The sequence below is a fragment of the Dicentrarchus labrax genome, unplaced genomic scaffold, assembly GCF_905237075.1.
Source record: "Dicentrarchus labrax unplaced genomic scaffold, dlabrax2021, whole genome shotgun sequence".
Classification (NCBI taxonomy): Eukaryota; Metazoa; Chordata; class Actinopteri; family Moronidae; genus Dicentrarchus; species Dicentrarchus labrax.
In genome coordinates, this window is record NW_026136708.1 from 8,204,628 (window position 1) to 8,224,721 (window position 20,094).

General features: G+C 42.6%; 1 protein-coding gene and 1 long non-coding RNA gene across 2 annotated transcripts; one reads left to right on the forward strand and one right to left on the reverse strand.

Annotated features, from left to right (window-relative positions):
* Window positions 1-38: 38 nt before the first annotated feature.
* Window positions 39-8,683, reverse strand: naa30 (N-alpha-acetyltransferase 30, NatC catalytic subunit). Its single transcript, XM_051408011.1, has 4 exons — window positions 7,627-8,683; window positions 6,720-6,843; window positions 6,373-6,428; window positions 39-3,978 (listed from the first exon to the last, which is right to left on the reverse strand). Exons 1-4 carry the CDS (start codon window positions 8,479-8,481, stop codon window positions 3,841-3,843), a joined length of 1,173 nt encoding a protein of 390 aa, XP_051263971.1. The 5' UTR covers window positions 8,482-8,683; the 3' UTR covers window positions 39-3,840.
* A 12-nt stretch (window positions 8,684-8,695) lies between these two features.
* On the forward strand, window positions 8,696-11,268 carry LOC127367852 (uncharacterized). The gene is made up of 2 exons (XR_007885548.1): window positions 8,696-9,487; window positions 10,186-11,268. It is a non-coding gene; the product is annotated as an uncharacterized LOC127367852 (long non-coding RNA).
* The last annotated feature ends 8,826 nt before the right edge of the window (window positions 11,269-20,094 follow it).

Genomic DNA, 20,094 nt, shown 5'->3' on the forward strand with positions numbered 1-20,094 from the left:
AATGAAAACCACTCCAGACAGCAGACAAGATAACCCAGTTTACAGCATTAAAAAAATCAAATAATTTATTTCTGTGTTCTTTTTCCACATTAAATAAAAGCTATCGGACATTTCCAGATCAAAATCAAGAGAGGGGGACAGGGAAGAGGAACAGGGCAAACAGAAATCTGACATGCAAAAAAACCTTTTGCTCTCCCCTTTGCACACTTCGTGGATGGAGGCAGTGCTGGCCGCCTTGAAAAGACTGCAGGAATCCCCTGTGGTTGTTTGGTTGCAGGGACCACAGCTTTTTGTGGCGCAGGCCAAGATAAATCTTGTTTATCTGACTAACAAACTGGTTTCTGGGGGAGTTCATGATTGTAACACTCAAAATGTAGGATGGCAGATGTCGCCCCAGGTGAGGACAGAGAAGTGGGGTTGTGATTGTTAGAATCAGCCACCTGGATAGTGCAGTGGAGGTCCAGAATGAGGAAAAAAAAAACTGCTTCTGACATCTGTGAACACTGAACTGGCATGTCAAGTCAAAACTTATTCCAAATGCGTTGTCAGAGAGAGCTGAGAAAACTATGCAACATCACAAGCCATGGCTACAAACTGATATTGATGACGAAGCCCTTCAGTCTGTGATCATGGTCCAAACAGAGCCCTTTGGCTCTTTGTGACAGGCTGTAATGCCCATATACCTAATGGAACTGCCAGAGTTTCACAGGAGTACAACAAAAAAAGAAGATAACAGACCCTTTTCCTTCAAAATTTAAAACACCCCGTTGTACTGATGACTAGTTTAAAGGAGGCTAATTTTGTAAGGTGTTACCTATCCTGTCCTTTAATTCGTAAGTAGTCTCAGTGTAAGAAGAAGAAAAGGCTGGGACAGTGATGGGACACAGAAGAGGGGAAACGAGTGTCCAACACAGGGACAGAGGATTTTAAACCTCCAAAATAAACCAGAAGGCGTTTACACATGGCGACTATTGAAATAGAGTGTCAGATGAGCAGTAAAAACAGTCGGTGTTTGGGGTCTAGAGCACTTTCATATGCCCACTATGAACTGCTCAGAATTCTCCTAACACCTCTGGATGGGCTAAAGTAGCACAGAAATTAAAAATAAAAATCAAATCTGATAAATCAACCCAAACCGCCCCCTTCCCAACAAATGATTCTCCAAAAAAAAAAAAAAAAAAAAAAAAAAAAAAAAACATGCTCTCAATATATCTGATGAATAGAACAACACTCATATACAAATCTGAAAAAAACAAAAACAAAAAAAAAAAAAAGAAAGAAATATAGGTCATCTGATCCATTGCTCTAAATGCACACATACACTTACATACTGGGACTGTTTTGTTGGTGGAAACTCTGTAAACATCTACTCTCCCTTTCAGTCCTCGGCTCCTGGGGATGACATATCTTTGATTAACTGCTGAAAGGGGAAATAAACCCAAAAAACCGACAGGACCCTGTAGTGTCATTCATAAAGACTTGCTCATTGATCCTTAAATCATTATAGCATCTGACTACCATAAATGCTTCCCAGAGACAGAGTTTGTTCTATAGTCAATATCTTGTAGCAGATTTTACTCTGATTCAGTTGTGCCACGTGGCAGTGTCTCACAGTGCTTTCTACTCTGAATATTTAGGCAGGATAAAAGCACACAGATGTCCAATTGCATAATTTGAAGTTTACTTAAAAAAATTGCATTTACAACTTGTGACGTAGGTTGTTCCAAATATTTGATTTAAGGTTTATTGTCCCCCTCAACGATCAACCCAACTGTCTGCTGCCCTTTCTTTTGCATTAATTACTAACTCCAATTCAGGAAAGCTTTTTTTTTTAAAAAGTGTGTGATTTGTTCCTTCCTGTTGTTCTTATTAGGCTGGAGCAAAAGCACAACACCTCAAAAGGCTCTGATTTTCCTGCGCGGGGCCTCTGAAAGTAGAGAAATCAAAGTCAAACAGAACAGATCCACACCGCTGTCAAAATAACAAGACACACACACACACAGACACTTTCATACATACACATACACACTGCAGCAATTTCCAAAGATGTGCATCTGACCTTTGTTCATTTTACTTTTTAAGAAAAAACAAAAAGCGGCTGAAGCTAACTTTCTTTGCCATAATTAGTGTGGAGTGGAACGTCCGGGTGCATCTATGACGTGTTCCAGGCTGGAGATCTTAAAATGTTAGCGAGGTTGGTTGTGCATCGAGTTAGGGCACCTGGGAAGTGCATTGTGGACTCAGCCGCTTTTGAGCAGCATGAAGTTATACAGGTGTAAAGTAGACAATCTAAATAAACTGAAAGCAAACACAAGAATAAAATATAATCTGCTAAGAATACTTGTCTATTTTTTCCTTTTTATCAAGAGCTAAACACAAACACGCACACAGCATACTCAAACAGGAATCCAGCATATGTAACACTTCGCCTCTGGTCTGGTGCCGAGCGCAGTCCAGAGCCGGGGGGCCGAGGCTGCTGTGTGATCACTGCAGTTGTGGTCCAAGAGTGTTGATGCGTCGAGTGGCACTTGCAATGAGGAGAAACAGATGAATAATGTAAAAAGGAGTAAACTGAGAGGACACGTTTGACCACACCATCATTGGCAAGGAGTCTATGGTGAGAGACTCCGATTTTCTCCTTTTTAGGGATTTTGCAGCAGCTGGCAGTGCGTTTGGGAAAAACAAAAACTCACCCACCCATACTGTCAGGGTTTGATGATGAGAGATTTAGTGAAGGACACTGAAGCAAAAAAAGGTGGAAGCTCCACCAGTTGGGCAAAGTTTGAGGTGCTAATGGATTGATTTGTTTCGATCAACTGCTCCGCACCAACATGCTTACCCCAAACACAGGGAAGGATTCGGAGGGGTTAGCCTCAGACTGGTTAGACTGGTTAAATCAACACACACTCTTCACGCTTTTTCGCCCCGCACTCACATTAAAATAAATGCATGCATATCTTTACAGGCTTCAGTCCTGGAGGCTGAGGCAGGTGATGGAAACAGCAGCAGGGTGCAGCTGCGCCCACTGGACAGGATGGGGGAGACGAAAACATACGACGCACAGTCACACAAACACGTTCACTTGCTCACAGTGAAACCAACCACGCCACATACACATGCACACAAAAACAGGCCAAACACTTGTTTTCCAAAAAAAAAAAAAAAAAAAAACATGAGGCGGTACAAACACTCAGTCATACTATAGCTTTTCCATCAACCGTCCAAATTACAAGGTTAAAAAAGAAACACAAAAATAAACTCCACAAATATTTTCTTCCCAGTCTGTTTTTACCGCCCTGCTTCCTTGTTTCACATGGTGTTGTTTTTCTTTAAGTCTGTGTTTGTCCTGTGTTCTGCAGGAGGATTTGGTGTGGTTCCATGTCCTCTGGGGGTTTTCGGACGCACGTCTTCACTTGAGCTGTCTCACACCTCGCGTCGCGGTCAATGTGGCATCCAAGCTTGAAGGTCACAAAGGTCAACTAGTCCCCCAGTCGAGGTCATCCCAGAGACCACCCTCACGCGCCCCCCTCCTCGTCACAGAAAGTATCAGGGGCCCCTTCATGAAAGCATCAGGTGGGATGTCAGTCTGTTTCTGCCTAAACAACAGTTGTTCAGAGGTCAAGGACAAAAAGAGGGTGTGTCTGCGTGTCTATGCATACCTATGTGCATACTGCTGTGTGTGTGCTGTGTGTGTACTGTGTGTGAATGTGTGTGAATGTGTGTGTGTGTGTGTGTGTGAAGAGTGAAATGACCAGGGCAGAGCTGAGGCTGTCAAGCTGATAGTGTTTGAGGTGAACAGCACCGGCTGTCCCATCCTCCCCTGTCCCCCTCTTCTTTCCTCTAGCGGAGCCACAGTTTGAGCCGCAGCGCGTCCACTCCATTCAGGTAGTATCTGAACAGCCTCTTGTCTCTGACAAACCCCAAGTTCTCGTACAGCTTCAGGGCTGATTTGTTGGTGATTTCAGTCTCCAATACAACCTGGGGGACACATAGAGGGCCATGTCAGTACGTTGTTGTGTACATGAGTGGACTGATAAGGTTTTATATAAAGGTTTACTACTTTCTCAGAACCTGGCATAAAAGATGTATTTGGTTGTTGTGGACTGTTTGGGTACCCTCAGGAGTAGTTTTGCATGTTTTATCCCATTAAAGAAAAATAAAACATTACTGGAAATAAACTTACTTGCTGTCATGGGATCAATATCAATTTCATCTCTGCTGGTTCAGTGCAGTGATAGCTTTGTTGTTTATCCTAAGCTAAGCACTAGGTTTAACCTCAATAAACAAAACATACTCATCCCCACAACTCTAAACCTGTTTTAGTTTCATGTTGTATCTTGTTGGCTGGCAAGCTAGTCATAGATACTTCCAAGACAAGTCAGCTGGGTTTTGTAAATAATTATAAAAGTATGCAAAGCCAGCAAATTAGGTTTAAGGCAGATGACGTCAGACACACTGTGTGTAGTTTGGGGGGTCAGCGGCTGTTGGTCAAGAATAGCTTCAGTAAGTAAGCTAGCCGCTAATTACACAACAACATCTCGTGTTCTATCTCTAGATTTACACACATACAAAGACAATTGATTGAAGTTGAAATACACCTTTATGTCTGAGCTAAGCTACATGTCCCCCACTGCTGTCAAGGAGCAGGGAAATTCAACCAGCATTAACGTTATTATTTACACCAGTGCTTTTCCCACTGTGGCATGAGAAAATGTCTTCTGTGAGAACACCTATTAAAAACAATGTCAACATTTATCTCCTGAATAAAAGTAAAAAAGATATATAAATATTAAAATAAACAGACCTCTTGAACTGTTGGAGTATTACTGTTAATGGACAGCGCCTATTATTCAACAACCTTGTTTTTCAGTTTCTGTTAAAAACACACAATTACAGTGGATTTGTTTTACACTGATGAACAGAAACCCTCAACTATATTAAGCATAATTAAATAGAAGTATTCAAGTACATCAATGAGTCAATGTTTGGTGGAGACAACAAAATGAATGGCAACGTAAAAAAAAAAAAACTCCAATGAGATCCACTTTGATTCAATACTGCGCAATATAAAACTCAAAGAGGGGTCGAGTATTTTTCATAAACACTGTGAACTTTGCTAACTACCATTTTTTAACGTGTATACAAGTTATCACAATGGTTTCCTCCCTTCCCAGCAGCTAGTAGTTTCCATTCATTGCACTACAATTTGCCAATCAAGCAAACATTGCTTTAAACATGCCACTGTAGTGACACTGAGCAACATACTGTCACATATGTTATTATTTTGTAATGCAGCTGCAAGAAGGGGTGGTTCAGTAAATTCTCGTTTGTGCATTCAAGGAAGGTTTGACATTTAAGTTGTAAATGTTTGCTGATGACAGGCTCTGCATTTATAAGCAGTTGGGAAACTTAACACTTTAGACAAACAGAATTTTATAGTCAGGGAGATTTTCCTACAAGCATTTGAGAGCCACCAACAAAGCCACAAGCCAATGGGGCCTGGAAGTCTTTAAAATGTTACGATATGCCTTGAAACAACTGTTGGCAGTAGCTTTAAGTAATGCATTTTAGTCAATATTCTATATTTATCTTTCTATAAAAGCACGTAGCCTTGTGTGAACACAATCACACCAAAAAGTATTACTGTGGTGAATCACGGTGTCAGTCCTTTGGTCTCAGTCAACAAAGAGACAGGGGAGAGATAAATGCGGAATCTAATTTCCACCTCAAACGTCTGGAGGTTTCAGGATCTACGGTGTGTATTGGGTGTGCAAGAAGCAGGTGAGTGAGTGTGCAGCAATTCAGGGATAAGCAGAGCAAGTGAAATAGCTTGTAGTACAGGGAAGATACTGAAAGTAACTGACAATCGAACCAAGGTTAACAGCAAGCTAAGTGAAGGACAGAGAAAGAAAGGTGTGCCTTGAAACACTATATAACACTTTTTTTTGCTCCTTTTGGTTTTCTTTAGGTTCATGCTCACACAGGGGGCTTTGGTGTTAGGCCAACACTAAACTCAAACAAAGGACCCAAAGGCACGCAAAAGGTTTATTTTAATAATTTTCCAATGTGCTGTCATTTTGTGTGTTAACTGTATTTTCCAGGGATTTTTTGTTTCTTCTTCTTTTAATGTACAATCTGGTTCAGTAAATGCAAGACTGTCTTGTGGTCTACTGACTACATTAACAATTTGAGTGAGTATGCTGGCATACAACTTGTGAATGTGTGCCAATGTCAGGCACAAAGCCTGTGCGTGTTGGCACAAGCCCATACGTGTGTTTAAGCCTTTTTTCAAAAACTTAAAATATTCTCTGGATAGATTAAAATATGGTTTGAAAAAGGGAAGACACGTGTCCTCCAGTCTCGGCATCTTACCTCGTCACAGTCACCCTCCACCATGGCATAGATGGCCTTCTTCACCAGATTAGTACCTGACAAAGAAGAGCCAAAAGTCAGTGATGTCAGGCAAGTAAACAAAACACAAACTTTTAAGAAAACACGTTTTTCTTCTTCTAATTTTCAGGCTTGATATCTGATAGTATAAGAAAGGCAAAAGGAATACACTATTCCTTTTGAATACACTAACTTATCTAAATGCTGCATTTGCATAAAGAGATTTGGTTGTCAAGGAGAGCACAAAAGAAGCTCTTGCTCAACTTGGTATCAGCTCCACATTATGAAAGCACTAAGTTCTTGAGTTTGTTCTGTACGGGACATCTCACCGATGCTTTTCCTTCTGTGTTTTGAGTCCACGGCCAGCATGGCGATGTAGCCACGACGGAACATCTTCTTGTGCATGTCAAGCTTACATACTATGGCTCCGACACACTCCTGCTCCACCATGGCCTGTGACACACATACACACACACAACAGTAAGGTTAGGAGTGTCTACTTGGGGTGGCAGCTGAAAGGCGTGCAACAGTTCCTGTACAGTTGCTGTCATCCAGCCAGTTCTGCTGGCGCTGTCTGATTTGACCTCTGACCTTTATTTCACAGCACTTCCTCTTATGTCACATGTGGCGTTCCAGACAAACTGGAACTAGGAAGTTTACGACCTTGAGGCTCAGAGGATAAACAAAGAAATGACCAGGGGAGGACAGTGTTTTTAAAAGTAGAAACCCCTGATTGGACAGTGTGGATGCAAGAGGAACCTACTTTAAGCACATTGCTCTTAACGAATACTGGAAAGTAAAGGTTTTAAAACTTAGCTTGCCCTTAAATTCCTGCACACATTTGACTGGACAAAAGATCCAGACATTGGTGATGAACTACGAGAGGATATCGTCATGTCAGTCAAACATTTACTCAATTGGACAGCTATTACTTCAGTCTGAAATCCACAAAACAAACAAGGATTTGTGATAGAAGACTCCAAACCTTTGTGCCATCAGTCAGGACATTTACATGTGTGCATTTATCTTCAGCACATATCAGCTGCACAGTGTTTGGCTGCCTTTGAGACACACTGACAGGAGCATGCAGTCACACCCAGTCCCAATAATGCTATTCAACTTCAGGTAACTACAGCCCATGGGCTCGGGGGTAGCTCCCACTTTATTTAGACTTTTAGTTAAAGAGTGAATTCTGTCATTTTCTTCACATTGCGATTGTGTCAGTGTCGTACTCACCAGAAAGCAGAGCTGCGGCCAGTTGTGGATGAAGTACCTGTACGTGTAAATTGAATAAGGCTCAGACAAGTCCTTGGTGATCAGTCTCATGATCCACGGCATCTGAAGTTCGGACTCGTAGCGGACATAGCGGATGCCGTAGCTATCCTCTTCCGCTCGGCCGGGAGAGCCGCTCAGGTCGAGCCGGGCCAGCTCCTCGACCGGCGGTTGCTGCTGCGGGTCAGCGGGGCTCCCCAGTCCGCCGGGCCCGGCAGCGTCCGGCGGCTCGACGCTCGGCGGTCTCGGTGGCTCCGTGTGGTCAAACTCCCCCTTCCCTTCGTCCCCAGGGTGGCTGTGGGCCGCCTCAGTTCTTGTGAAACCCGGCATCCCGTTCATGCTATTGTTAACCAGCGGAGAGTGACTGCCGTTTTTGGAGAAGGGGCTGTGGCCTTCGTGTTGGCAACGCTCACTATTGTTTCTAGCAGTTGGAGCCTCCTCGCTGCTGCCGCTGCTATCACAGCTGTCCACGGACGGTCTCGGGTTGTCAGGCCGGTTTCCTGTGTGTTGGCGGCTGTCAGTGTCCTCTGAGGGACCGGACAACCCGTTCAGCTGCTGCTCTCGCGCTTGCATTTTGAGGTGCAGCGCCGCCGGGCTAGCTCGTGCTAGCATGTTTTTCTGCTTATTCTTAACCGACGTTGTGACGTCGCCCAACGGCTGCGACTTCTTCCCCGTATCGGCGGACACACAGTCCTCCCTGTGGCAGGCCGGCTCTCCGTGTTCCCCCGCCGGCTCCGCGCTCCCAGCCCCGGGGAAAGGAGGAATTTCAGCCGGGGATGCAGGCAGTGCGCTACTAGGCCCAGGCGGCACTGTGGCCATCCCACCGCATTAAGGTGGAGATTGACGCTTGGAAAACGTTGAACACAATCTCATCCACAAGGCGAAGATATATACAATCAATATACAAGGTAGTTCACCGAATATTACATAAATCCAATGGTTTCTGAGGCGATAACGTATCCGCTGGCGACGTTTGTCGCTGCTTTCTCCTCGATTTCCCTGCTGCCGCAAAGTGCTGTCGCAGCAAACGCCATTGCAACAGCAGACAGAAACGTTTTACGACAGCGGTGTAACGCATGACAGAGGCAGGTTTTTTTATTTTTTTATTTTTCAGACACCAGGACCAATTAGTCTGTGTATTTTACTTACCATTTAAATGAAGTAATTCCCCCTGTTCAGTGTGTGATTTTATTAACTCTTATTTGCAATAACTGAATTTACGAAGCAAGAATGTGAAAACAAAAGCAAGGAATACTTTACAAACTAAGGAAGATTAGGATAAAAAGATGATATGTCGTGAATATTTATACTTTTACTTTGATGTATAGTAATTTTTTATTCCCCCTCAACATATTCCTCTACTTAAAACCCTAGCAAAAATTGTTAAATCACAATCATGAGGTCTGTTTCTCTATTTACAGGATTTTACTCAGCAAAATAGTTAAATTATTGACAAAAGGAGATGATCCGTTCTGTTTAAAGATAGTTGTATGCACTGCTCTTATAGATCTTCTTTTAAAACTTTCACACAATCAGAGTTTGAATTTATATCCTTGTATATATTGGACAACTTTAAATTGTGAAATTGCCTCAACAATAAAGGTTTAAAATGTGATTTAGGAAGCTGTTGTAGGTATACTGAAAGGCTCACAGCCCTGTTGATTTGCTTTCTCACCAGCAGAGGACGACATGTTTTTTTTATTTTATTTTCCTTTGCAACAACACCACTGCAGTTTCTCCAGTAGATGTCGCCAGGAGATCAGCTCCTTTGGCCTTATCAGTTAGCTGGGTAGTCCTCATCCTTGAGAGCACAGTTTGTTCCGAGGTATGTGTGTTTATCTTGAGTAACATCCAGCTGTGAGCAGAACATGTGAAGGATCTTTGGTTTGGTTTAGTTAAGCTTGGTGGCCATGTTGATGATAGTCCACCCATGAACACTGTTGCACTTAAACTGATCCTGCAGGACTGTCTCAAGTCAAGTGACACAGTGGTTTGATGAGTAAGAGCAAAGTACAGTACATATAAGGGTAATGTGATACCGTCATGTATTACATTTCATTATACAACCCTTCATTGTTAATTACAAATTAAAGACCTCGACATGGTTGTTCTCTGAAAGGACTCTCAGAGTGCCCTGCATTATATACCACCAGGTGAACAGAAGGACCATAGATGATCTCCTGACGAAGCTGATTCAATCAGTCATTCATTCAGATGTTAATCTTATGTCAAATACCGTACTATAATGTCCCCAGTACAATGTCCCTTTAATGTTACTGTGTAGAGCCCAGTTGACTGTATTAATCTGACCTCTGATCATCATACCTGAAACTCAGACAAACACAAAGGCATCACCAAATCAATACATTGACTACTAAATCTAAAAATGTGCATTTCCCACATTGGCCTATAAAAAGAAAACATTAAAATGTTCAATAACAGCTTTGGTAATTTAATTAATAATTGTTCTGCATGGTTCCCCTGTGTGATCTCACCTCTTTTTCATCTCTTTTTTCTTTGCAGTCGTTCCTCCACATGCACGTGTCAATCAGAACAAGCACTGGACACATAACTATTATGAAAAATAAATCCAGGATAAAAGCAGAGTATTTTCCACTCAAGTGCACCTAAATGAAAAGCAAACTTGTAAGAACATGTGTTTTGTGTGTAGTAGTATTGGATATACATTTCCTTTGTGTCTGTGATAAAATCAGCCATTATTGATGCCCAGAGGAGAAATTCAGGTGTTGCAGCAGCACAAGGGAAGAAATAAATACAGTAAAAAGAGAAGTGTCAAACACACAATTAGAAGGATAGAAAAATAAAATAAGAATAGACTTTTTTTTTTTTTTTAAATAAGAACAATAAAACTTAAATCTTTCATTCTGACAGACACTTAATTCAATTCAATTCAATTTTATTTGTATAGCACCAATTCATAACAGAAGTTATCTCAGGACACTTTTCAAATAGAGCAGGTCGAGACCAAACTCCTTATAACATTAATTACAGAGACCCAACAGTACCACCATGAGCAAGACCTTGGCGACAAGGGCAAGGAAAAACTGCCTGTTAAAAGGCAGAAACCTAGGACAGATCCTTCGGCTCTAGGTGGGTGGTCGTCAGTCTCGACTTACTCATTATGTGTAGTATGTTGGGAAGCAGGAAGATCTATTCTAGGAATAAGTCATTTATTATCAATTTAATTGTCCATTAACATTGAACAGTTTTTATTTAAGTTTGTTAACAGCATTGTAGCCAAAGTCAGTTCTGGTGAGTTGTTGATTTTCTATTTTCAGAAAACTTTCCCCAGAACTCCACTTCACCAATGTAAGACTCACATTAAACTCAGTGCTGATTCTCATACATATGAAAACAGAAGAAGAAAGAGGTGTAATTTTCTATTTAGTTCTTATTCAATAATGTATAAGAGTTAAAAAAACTCTTTTCAGTGCTTATTTACAGCATAAATAAAACAAACTATCTATGTTTCAGGGATATGTCTGTCTGTGTCTGTGTCCCAATGGTGGAACAGTGTGAATTATATCTCGCTGTAACGCTGGGAGCCTTCTTGTGAATTAAAAGAAATGTGAAATGTCTGGTGAATAGTTTGGATTTAAAAAAAAAAAAACATATTTAGGACAATGAAAAAACAAAACATTATCATGCAACTCAAGTCAGTTGGAAACAACCTCAAAGACTGAGACCGCGTGACTTACTTTAGTCCAAGTTTATCTGCAGGGTGGTGTAGCCCATCATAGGTGGCAGTGTTGCTCTATCACAACCTCAAGCAATGTCCATGTACCCAGAGGTGGATAACTATTTGGGAAAGACACTGTGTGAACTTTAAAAGTGCAATAGATAGATAGATAGATAGATAGATAGATAGATAGATAGATAGATAGATAGATAGATAGGTAGATGGTAAACAAGATGCTATGAGAGACACCTTGTCCTCTATCCTACATTCAGCTACCTTGAACATGTGTGCTTGATATGTGGGAAGAAGGAGAGTCACATTTTGTTTGTACATATATGTTACAGAGAAAGAGACGGCGAGATACACAGGGAGAGAGACGGCCCTTTGAAAGCTAAGCCTTGGGGCTGAGAACTCTCTGAAGAGCTGGAATCAGACATGCACAATCAGTTCCCCCTCTTCAAATCTCCTTTACAGGCCTATCTACTTGAACAGGCTTCTCTTAATTACTTTCTCTATCACTTAGCGAGCTATGCCTGGGACTAGGAGCATCAGTGTCTTGCCAGAGACACTTGGCTGGTCTGAGCCCATATTTATATATCTTCTTTCTCACAATCCTGTCTCGTACCTTCCTTTTCTCCCTCCTCCTCCTTCTTTTTTTCTCCCCTCCTGCTTTCATTCTACGCTGTTCTTCTCTCTCCGTGGCTGTCCCCATCCTGTCTCTACCCTTTTCCAAATATCTCCAGGGCGTCAGTTGCGTCATGTGACTGGTGTGCTTGTGATTACAGCAGTTGGCAACCATACTCATCTATGAGGAAGAATCAAAAATACCTTGAAAAACGACAGCATGTAAAAAAGTATAAGGTCAGCATGGAGCTCAGAAAAGAGTGGCAACATGGTGACAACCCAAGCTGACAATGACACCCAAATACCCTCCTCCTTCGAACCTCTCTCCCCGTCTTTCTGTCTGTCTGAACCGGTCTCAGGGGCTGCAGGCCAACCTTTGGATCTCCAGCTTTATTTCCCCCTCTCTCCTACTCCTGCCTGTCGCATTGGCTCGCTCTCCTCACTCTGCTCACTTCCCTATGTCCTCCTCCTTCTTTTTTTTTTTTTTGGTCTGGCGTCTGGTCCACTAGAGCTGTATTTAATTAGTTTCTGTTGGGTTAATTAGGGGCTAAAGTTAGGGGGTCGGACCAGAACAAAAGCGGGTCAGGCTGGACGGATGCAGGTGCTCCTGTGTGGTTGCCAGATTCCACCGTTCAGATTAAGATGGCTTCAAATTGTCTGGAGTATTGGGGAGGGAGAGAGAGCCACCAGTGAATCACAGGGGAGGAGGTTTTCCACCACATATGGGATGGCAGCTCTGTATACGCCCATGCTGGCATCGTTACGCTTATTATTTGATACATTTGAACGTCTTTTCATTGCATTTTCCACAAGAAACCACCTTATATTCACAGGATTTCAGCCTGCTTTCATGTCTTTTCCCTCTCATATTACACTGGCACACATTACACAGAGCTGATCTAATGTATGGTGTGTGCAAGTGATGTTTTTGCCAGTCCGTTTCCCCGTTGCCATACAAGATGCTGTGTTGTATGTTCTCATTCATATCGCTCCCAGCACTCAGTCCCTTTTCTCATCTATGCGTGGCAGCTATACCCTTTCCTTTTGCTTTGTTGGTTGGCTGTGTAGAATGAAAAACATGTGAGGAGGACATCAAATAAACAATCCAGACAAGTGAAGTATACATAAAATGGCCAATTCAAGCCTGTGAAGTGTACATCAGTTGTTTAAATGTGGTGATCATGTGAATGAAACAAATGAAAACAGTAGATGTGAGTCTAGAAAAGCTTCAAGCTGCAGCACTTTGAAGGTTACTGTTTACTTATTGTACTTTTCTCATATATTTATCATTTCAAAACAATTTGCAGCGGTTAACTGGAGCTTTTTAAATAGATGTTTGACAAATATGCACTTACAGACTTGTATGTGAAACTTTGATTACAAAGAGGGGCGAGAAGAGCTGAACGAGACACAGTTTGACCTTTTCTTATGTCCTGTGGAGATGAAGAGGGACCAGATGAACTGATATGAGGGGAGAGGAGGCGAGAGGAGAGGAGAGAGAGGGCATCTCTGGCATGGCTGGAGACCCTCAGTGTGTGAGGGTCCTGGGGCCCTTTAGACAGGCGCCAGCCCAGCAGGGAGGCAGAGACAATCACGCAGCACCAGATTCAATGCGCAGAGATGGAGGGATGGAGGGAGATGAGGAGACACAGAGGGGGGGATGGAGGGGGTGTGGGTGGTGGGACAAAGAGCACAGTTGGGAAAGGTGGAGGACACAACAAGGAGAAGAGTAGACAGGTCCAGGTAGAAATGGAAAACTGAATAAAGGAGATGAGTTGAAAAGGGATGGATGGAGAGGGAGAAAATGACAGTGTGGATCAAGAGGAGGTGAGAGGAGAAGGAGTAAAAGGAAGAAAGAGCAAGCTAGGGAGAGATAGCATATATTCCCTCTGTAACAGTCTTTATCACCAGCCCAGATCGTGGCGTATGAACAGTGATCCAAGTCAACCATCTGCTGAGGCTAGATAAGCCTGGGAGAGCTGGGTATTGAGCTGTCACTCAGGGAGGAGCGCAGAAAAATAAAGAGAGGAGGGGAGAGAGAAACAGAGGAGAAATAAAGACAGAACGGGAGAGCTTGAGAGGGAGGGAGGGGTCTTGCGCAAGGTAGGAAAATTCAAAGGAGAAGATTTGTGCAGACTGGAGAGCATCCGTCTTGTTAGAGAAAGACTTAACGTCAAATAGATGTCCAGCCCTGTCCTGTCTAATCTTGGAATAATCCTTCAGCTAATGAGAAGAACAATAAAACGAGGCTATTTATTGGTTTTTATTTTTTGCCAACCCACACATATCCACACACATGCTTGTGCACGGACACACGCGTCATCACGCTAATGGTGACATGAGGCTGTTTGTTGTTCATTTTCTGTCACTATATATTCATACATTGTCATCACGGTCAGTTAGACGTACAAAATCAGGCAGTTTGTCTTTTTCTTCAAATAACTCACAAAAATACCACACACATACACTGGTTATAATGGGAAGAGAGTGTGTGTAGGGGGGTTGTCTTAGTTGATTAGACACCTCTGCTGGTTTCGAGGATCCCCAGAGTGGAAGATGAGTTACTTCTTGATTAAGCCTATGTGTAGGTGATTAAGTTAAATCCCACTTAAACATACCCCCCTAAACCACTTACTGCATAACTATGAATGACATTATTATCCTGTATGTGTGTGTGTGAGGAAGTGTGAAAAAGTTTAACATTCAATATTTGTGTCATCATTCACCTGATTTTGTGTTTTTAAGATGATCATCCAATCCCAGCTCTACATTGGTGGATGTGTGTTTGTGTTTATAGTGCGATACTGTGGTAGTACGGGGGCGTGAATTAAGGCCGGGAGGGGGGTCAGGCCCGGGAGTGGGGGTTAGGAGGGGATTAGCTGAGGCCAGTTGGATCATTTTACAGCCGGAGGACCCCCCCTCACCCTCTGCAGTCTTCTGGACAATGAGGATTAAACTCCTCTTGTTCCTCAACTCCGAAAAAACGGCAGGACGACAAAGACACTATTCCTCCTGGGTCCCCTGGCTGTGGCTGGGAGCTGAGCTGAGGAGAGGAGGGAGGGAGGGAGGGAAGGAGGGAAGGAGAAAAGAGGAGGAGGAGGAGGAGGGGGAGGCAGGATGAGGCAGGGGGTCCATCATAAAATTAATCCCTTCACAGTTTCCTCTGGGTGCAAAGTGAGATATGAAGCAGACATGTCTAATGAAATGCTACAGTCATCTAAGGGCACAGCGATAAAAGCATATAATAAACTAATGGAGTTCGTCATTAGTGCCTCTATTAAGGGGATTGAGAGGGACAACCCTCTCCTCTCCTTTGGTGATCAGTACGAACGATTAATCAACAGCAATAAAACTTCACCTTCCCACATTCTGCTAATACAGTGCATGCAAAGTAGTCGTATGGCAGTGTTTAAGCTCACTTACCCATAATCCCAAGGGTTGAAACTATGACTATACTCAGTTTCTATTAGTAGTTTACAGGAACAGTTTGACATTTGGGAAATATGTGTCTTCACTTTATTGCCAAGAGTTAAATGAGATTTATGCCACTCTCATGTCTGTACAGTCGATATAAAGCTACAGCCAGGACACATTGGCTTAGCTTAGCATAAAGACACAGGGAAACTACCCTGTCTCTGTTGAAATGTACCACAATTTGCCTATCAGCACCTCTAAAGCTCAAACGTTAATACCTAGTCTCTCTTGTACAGATGATACTGTACAAACGAGACCTAACGTGTTGATCAGTGAGCTTTGAGGTGCTGGTAGGGCAGTCTTATTGCTAAATTAAGCCAACCGGCTGCCGGTTATAGCTTCATATTGACCATACAAACATGGTATCAAATATCTCATGTAACTCTCTCCAAGAAAGCAAATAAGCTTCCTTGATGTTGAGCTATTCTTTTGATTAGTGAGTTGATTTAGTTACTATCAGACAGAGCCAGGCTAGTTGTTACCAGTTTTGTTGTTGTTTCCAGTCTTTATGCTAAGCTAAGCTAACCTGGCTATTTCACAAAGAGTCTAGTCAAACTATTCCTTTAAAATGACTTTGTATGACACAAATAGTGGCCACAGTGTATCGCTGAAGTGCCCCAAGCTTAGTAAATTGAAAGATAAATCCTGTGTAAAAGCCCAGTGCTGAGCAGTATGTGATCATAGCCTGAGGCATGGTGATTAAGGATCCCTATGTGGCAAAGTGTCCACCCTGGGCTCAGTATGTGGCAGAGTGTCAGCTTAGGGAAGGAGGCAGATTTGCTTGCCCTCTGTGTTTTACTGTAACACACAACTACAGTGTTCTTGCTTTTAGCAATAGAGGACAAAAGTAATTTTTTGATGTTGTGATGCTGAGGATCAAATTTACTGGTCAACATTCAAGTGAGAGGGACGATAAAAGAGGAAGACAAAAGAAACACAAGTCCACTGGTTTTAATCTGAGAAAAAAAAGAGGGAGTCAGTCAATATAGGAACATAAAGAGAGGAGTGAAAGAGAGAACTGAGAAGGAGGGAGAGGAGCACAACAGAACCAGGGGGAGTTAGAGGAGAGAGGAGAGCAGAGGAGGGGGCTTTCATACAAAAAAGGCTCTCTTTTACTTATAGAAGGGAAAAAAAGAGCAAAAGAAAAGCTTCTTCTCGCCTCCTGGACGCAGTGTCAAACCCAATCAGTGTCTGGTCTGGCAGCGCTGCTTGTCTCCCAGGCACCAGCTCACAATGGATGCGAGCCTCGGCCGCCACACCTCTCACTCCCAATCTGCATCCTCCAGGACAGGCCTGAGAGAAAGGGGGCCGCGGGGAGGGACAACAATGCACATCAAATGTTCAAATTCTCATAAAAAATCTTTGTGTGGTGAGAATTGGATTAACTAGTTAAAGTAAAAAACAAAAAAAACCCACTCTTGAAGTAGCTTTAGATTAGTTCATGTTGATTTGGACAGATAATATCAGTTTTTATTGTGAAGCAGCTGGCGTAAGTGTGGCTCAGGATAAACTGGCTAGGTGTAGGTAGTCATTGTTCTCAAAGATTTTCAATACAGGTGGAAAGAACGGGACTTAGTGTCAGGGTGTATATACGTAAAGCCAAACACAAACATGGATAAACTGCTCAATGATTACAACGACCGACAATCCCTGAGCTGTGGAGTCCCGCGCTAATAAACGTGAGCAACAAGGCTTGATCCTTAAAAACCTCACCACTCAAAAAAAAAAAATAGACACCCCCTAAATCGCATTGTTGAGCAAATCCTGTATTAAAAGGAAAGAGTTACTCTGCATTTATACTCCTGAAGACTTTAGTTAAGCCAGTGCCTCTGCCACTTTGTAGCGCAGGCTTCACCGAGGCTGAGTAAATCCGTCTCTCAATGGCGATTGGCTGAAGCTGAAGGGGCCATCTTTTTCACACGCTTCCTCTCTCGCCACCCCCTACCCATCTCGGCTAGTGTTTACCCGTCACCAAACAATGGATGGTTACTGGCAATTAAACAGCATTTTCCGCGGAATCCGTGGCACTGGTCTAATGGCATTACTGTTGGATGATTCAATCCTTGAATAGTCAACAGGATTTTGCCTCTCACCAGGAAAATACTGCTTCATCGAATTACCCGTATTACATAGATTTACCCAAAGCTTATGATTCAGGGTTCACAGATTACTGGTCTTCTAAAGATGGCGGGAGAAAGGAGTGATAGGCCAGGAGAATGATGACTCTAACCGCTCAAAGCTGGGCGCTGCTGTCACTGGCACACTCTTCCCCCTAAAGGCTAAAGCAGATTATTAATTTAACGGAATGCAAAGACTTCTTTTCTTTTATTGTTCTTTGCGTTTCCGACTTGGACTTTAATATCTGATGGTGCAAGTCTCCAACGATACAAAAACCAAACATTTAAAGTCACACACACATGTACACACAAACATATAGGAGCCAAACTGCACATTGTACCCTTTGACCTTCCACGGGTCGAGTTGGGCTGGGCAGCTCGGGGAACCAGGAAGACCGGCCAAGTCCATTATCTCACAATGAAGGGCTAATTACTGGGCCTGCAAGCCTCAAATCACACGGCAGCAGACTGCCTGTCTCTGTCCTCCACTCACCCAACATCTTAATTGCTCTTTTATTCTCTCTCTGTTTTTACTATGCCTCTTTCCCCGGCTCGCTCCTTCTCTCGCCTCAGCCATTTCACACATAAAAGCAAGATGCTAATTGCCTGCTATGGAAATATTGGGCCTGTGATTAGCCAGGCAGAAGGTTTGGCTGGCCTGTGTTTTTCCCTGTCTGTATGAGGAAGGGGTGAGCCAGCACGCCGGGTGTAGAAATAGGAAACGGCGGTCGTTGGTGGTGAAAGTAAATTCATTTTTCATTCACATGCGAGGCAGGGGTTGAAAGTGTGAGGATTGTCATTGTGCTGCAGTGGCAATTTGTCAGACTGCTATGTTGGCGAAATGTTGATAGAAAATCTGGTTTAACAAAATTACAGGAAAATTAGTTCAGTTGCTTTTAGGCAGAGTTAGAGTATTGTTATCGACAGCATTGACAATATCATAAGACTAATTATTTTGCCTCCTTTAAATATCTGAACCACGTGTCTGGACTGACAACCTGAGTTAAAGGTCTTTGTATATTATTGTATTGTATTACTTTATTAATCCAACAACGGGGAAATTCCCTTGTCACAGCAGCATTTTATGTGAAATAAATAAATACAGATATAAAAGAAACTATGGTATGGTGGTTATTTGAAAAACAGAAACTACAACATTGATCAGGTGTTGTAGAGTCTGAAAGCGGCAGGGATGAAAGACCTGCGGAACCTCCGTGGGTGTAACAGTCTGCTGCTGAAGGAGCTACTCAGGGACCCCACAGTGTCATGTAGGGGGTGAGAGGTGTTGTCCATGATGGATGTCTATCTATATCTACAAACGCCACGGGTCGCCTTCTGTGGAGTCTGCCATGTTGCTCACAAGGGACAACCAACCTAGGTCTCTCCCAGACTGAAGATTTTCCGAGTTGACAAATAAATGTTAACTCAGTCCAATAGTCGACTAGTTGTCGAACATGTTATGATATAAATGTATTTATTAGGGCCCAAGCGGTGACCACTGCGAGGACCGTGCTAAAATGCAAGGAATTCTTTATCTGCATTTTCTTGCATTTTTGGTGGCTGCAACATGCCCGAAAGCTCATGAAACTCGACACAAAATTCAATGGTAGAGAATTTTACGTATTATATGGGTCCCGCACGTGGGCGTCAGAAAATGGCTTAACCTCGCCCCCCAAAATCAGCCCCTAAGACACGTATGACCCACAAGTATGAAAACTGGAACACACAAGTATCATGAAACAAAAGGGCCTCTTGGACCCATACTTGAAATCAAACAGGAAGTTAGCCATTTTGAATTTTGTGCTCATGTTCTGTGATTTTTGCATTATGTTTGAACAAATCCTCCTCGGGAATTAATCAGATTGACTTCAAATTTGGACAATTTTAAGTTTTGACCATCATGATTAAAAGTGCTTTTTATGACTGCTCTTTGTGACCCCGACGTGCGCAGACTCCAATGTCCCGATCATTGCTTCTCACAGCTTTGATTTAAACATATATATTTTAACAGCCTCCCGTTAAATGATTCTGAATGTGTCAGAACAACCAGCAAGGAGACTCAACATTTAGTTAGTTTCAACAGAGTATAACGGTACTTACAAATCAACTCACTACAACTCGCTTCTCTCCCTCTGCACACATGTTTTTATTTTTTTTGTGAATATCTGACTGATGAAAAGACGACTAACAGTTTACTTGACTAGTAGCCAGACAGCCCTAAACCAAACACTGGCTCTGGGGCTTTAACAAAGAAACAAACCCAATGTGATCAAATGCAGTGAACAGTTTGGTGAGCATGATTGGTTGATGAATCTATTATCCATGTATTGTCTTTTTATCTGTGATGAGCAATTTACCCAAACCCTTCTCCTCCCTGACCCTGACTTAATATCTCAATCTGTAGGTAATTTACTTATAATGGATGCACATAATCATCTAACAAGACAACAAGGGTGAGTCTTAATAGACTCCATCTTGAGACGCACATACATATGGAAATGAGACCCAGTGGGGGAA

What these genes read in the sequence shown, in the direction of transcription:
- naa30 (XM_051408011.1), bottom strand. Translation starts at nt 8,481, where the DNA reads ATGGCCACAGTGCCGCCTGGGCCTAGTAGCGCACTGCCTGCATCCCCG. An exon ending in GGCCGCAGCTCTGCTTTCTG is followed by an intron (nt 6,844 to 7,626) that starts GTGAGTACGACA and finishes TGTGTGTCACAG; the next exon opens with GCCATGGTGGAGCAGGAGTG. An exon ending in ACACAGAAGGAAAAGCATCG is followed by an intron (nt 6,429 to 6,719) that starts GTGAGATGTCCC and finishes CTTCTTTGTCAG; the next exon opens with GTACTAATCTGGTGAAGAAG.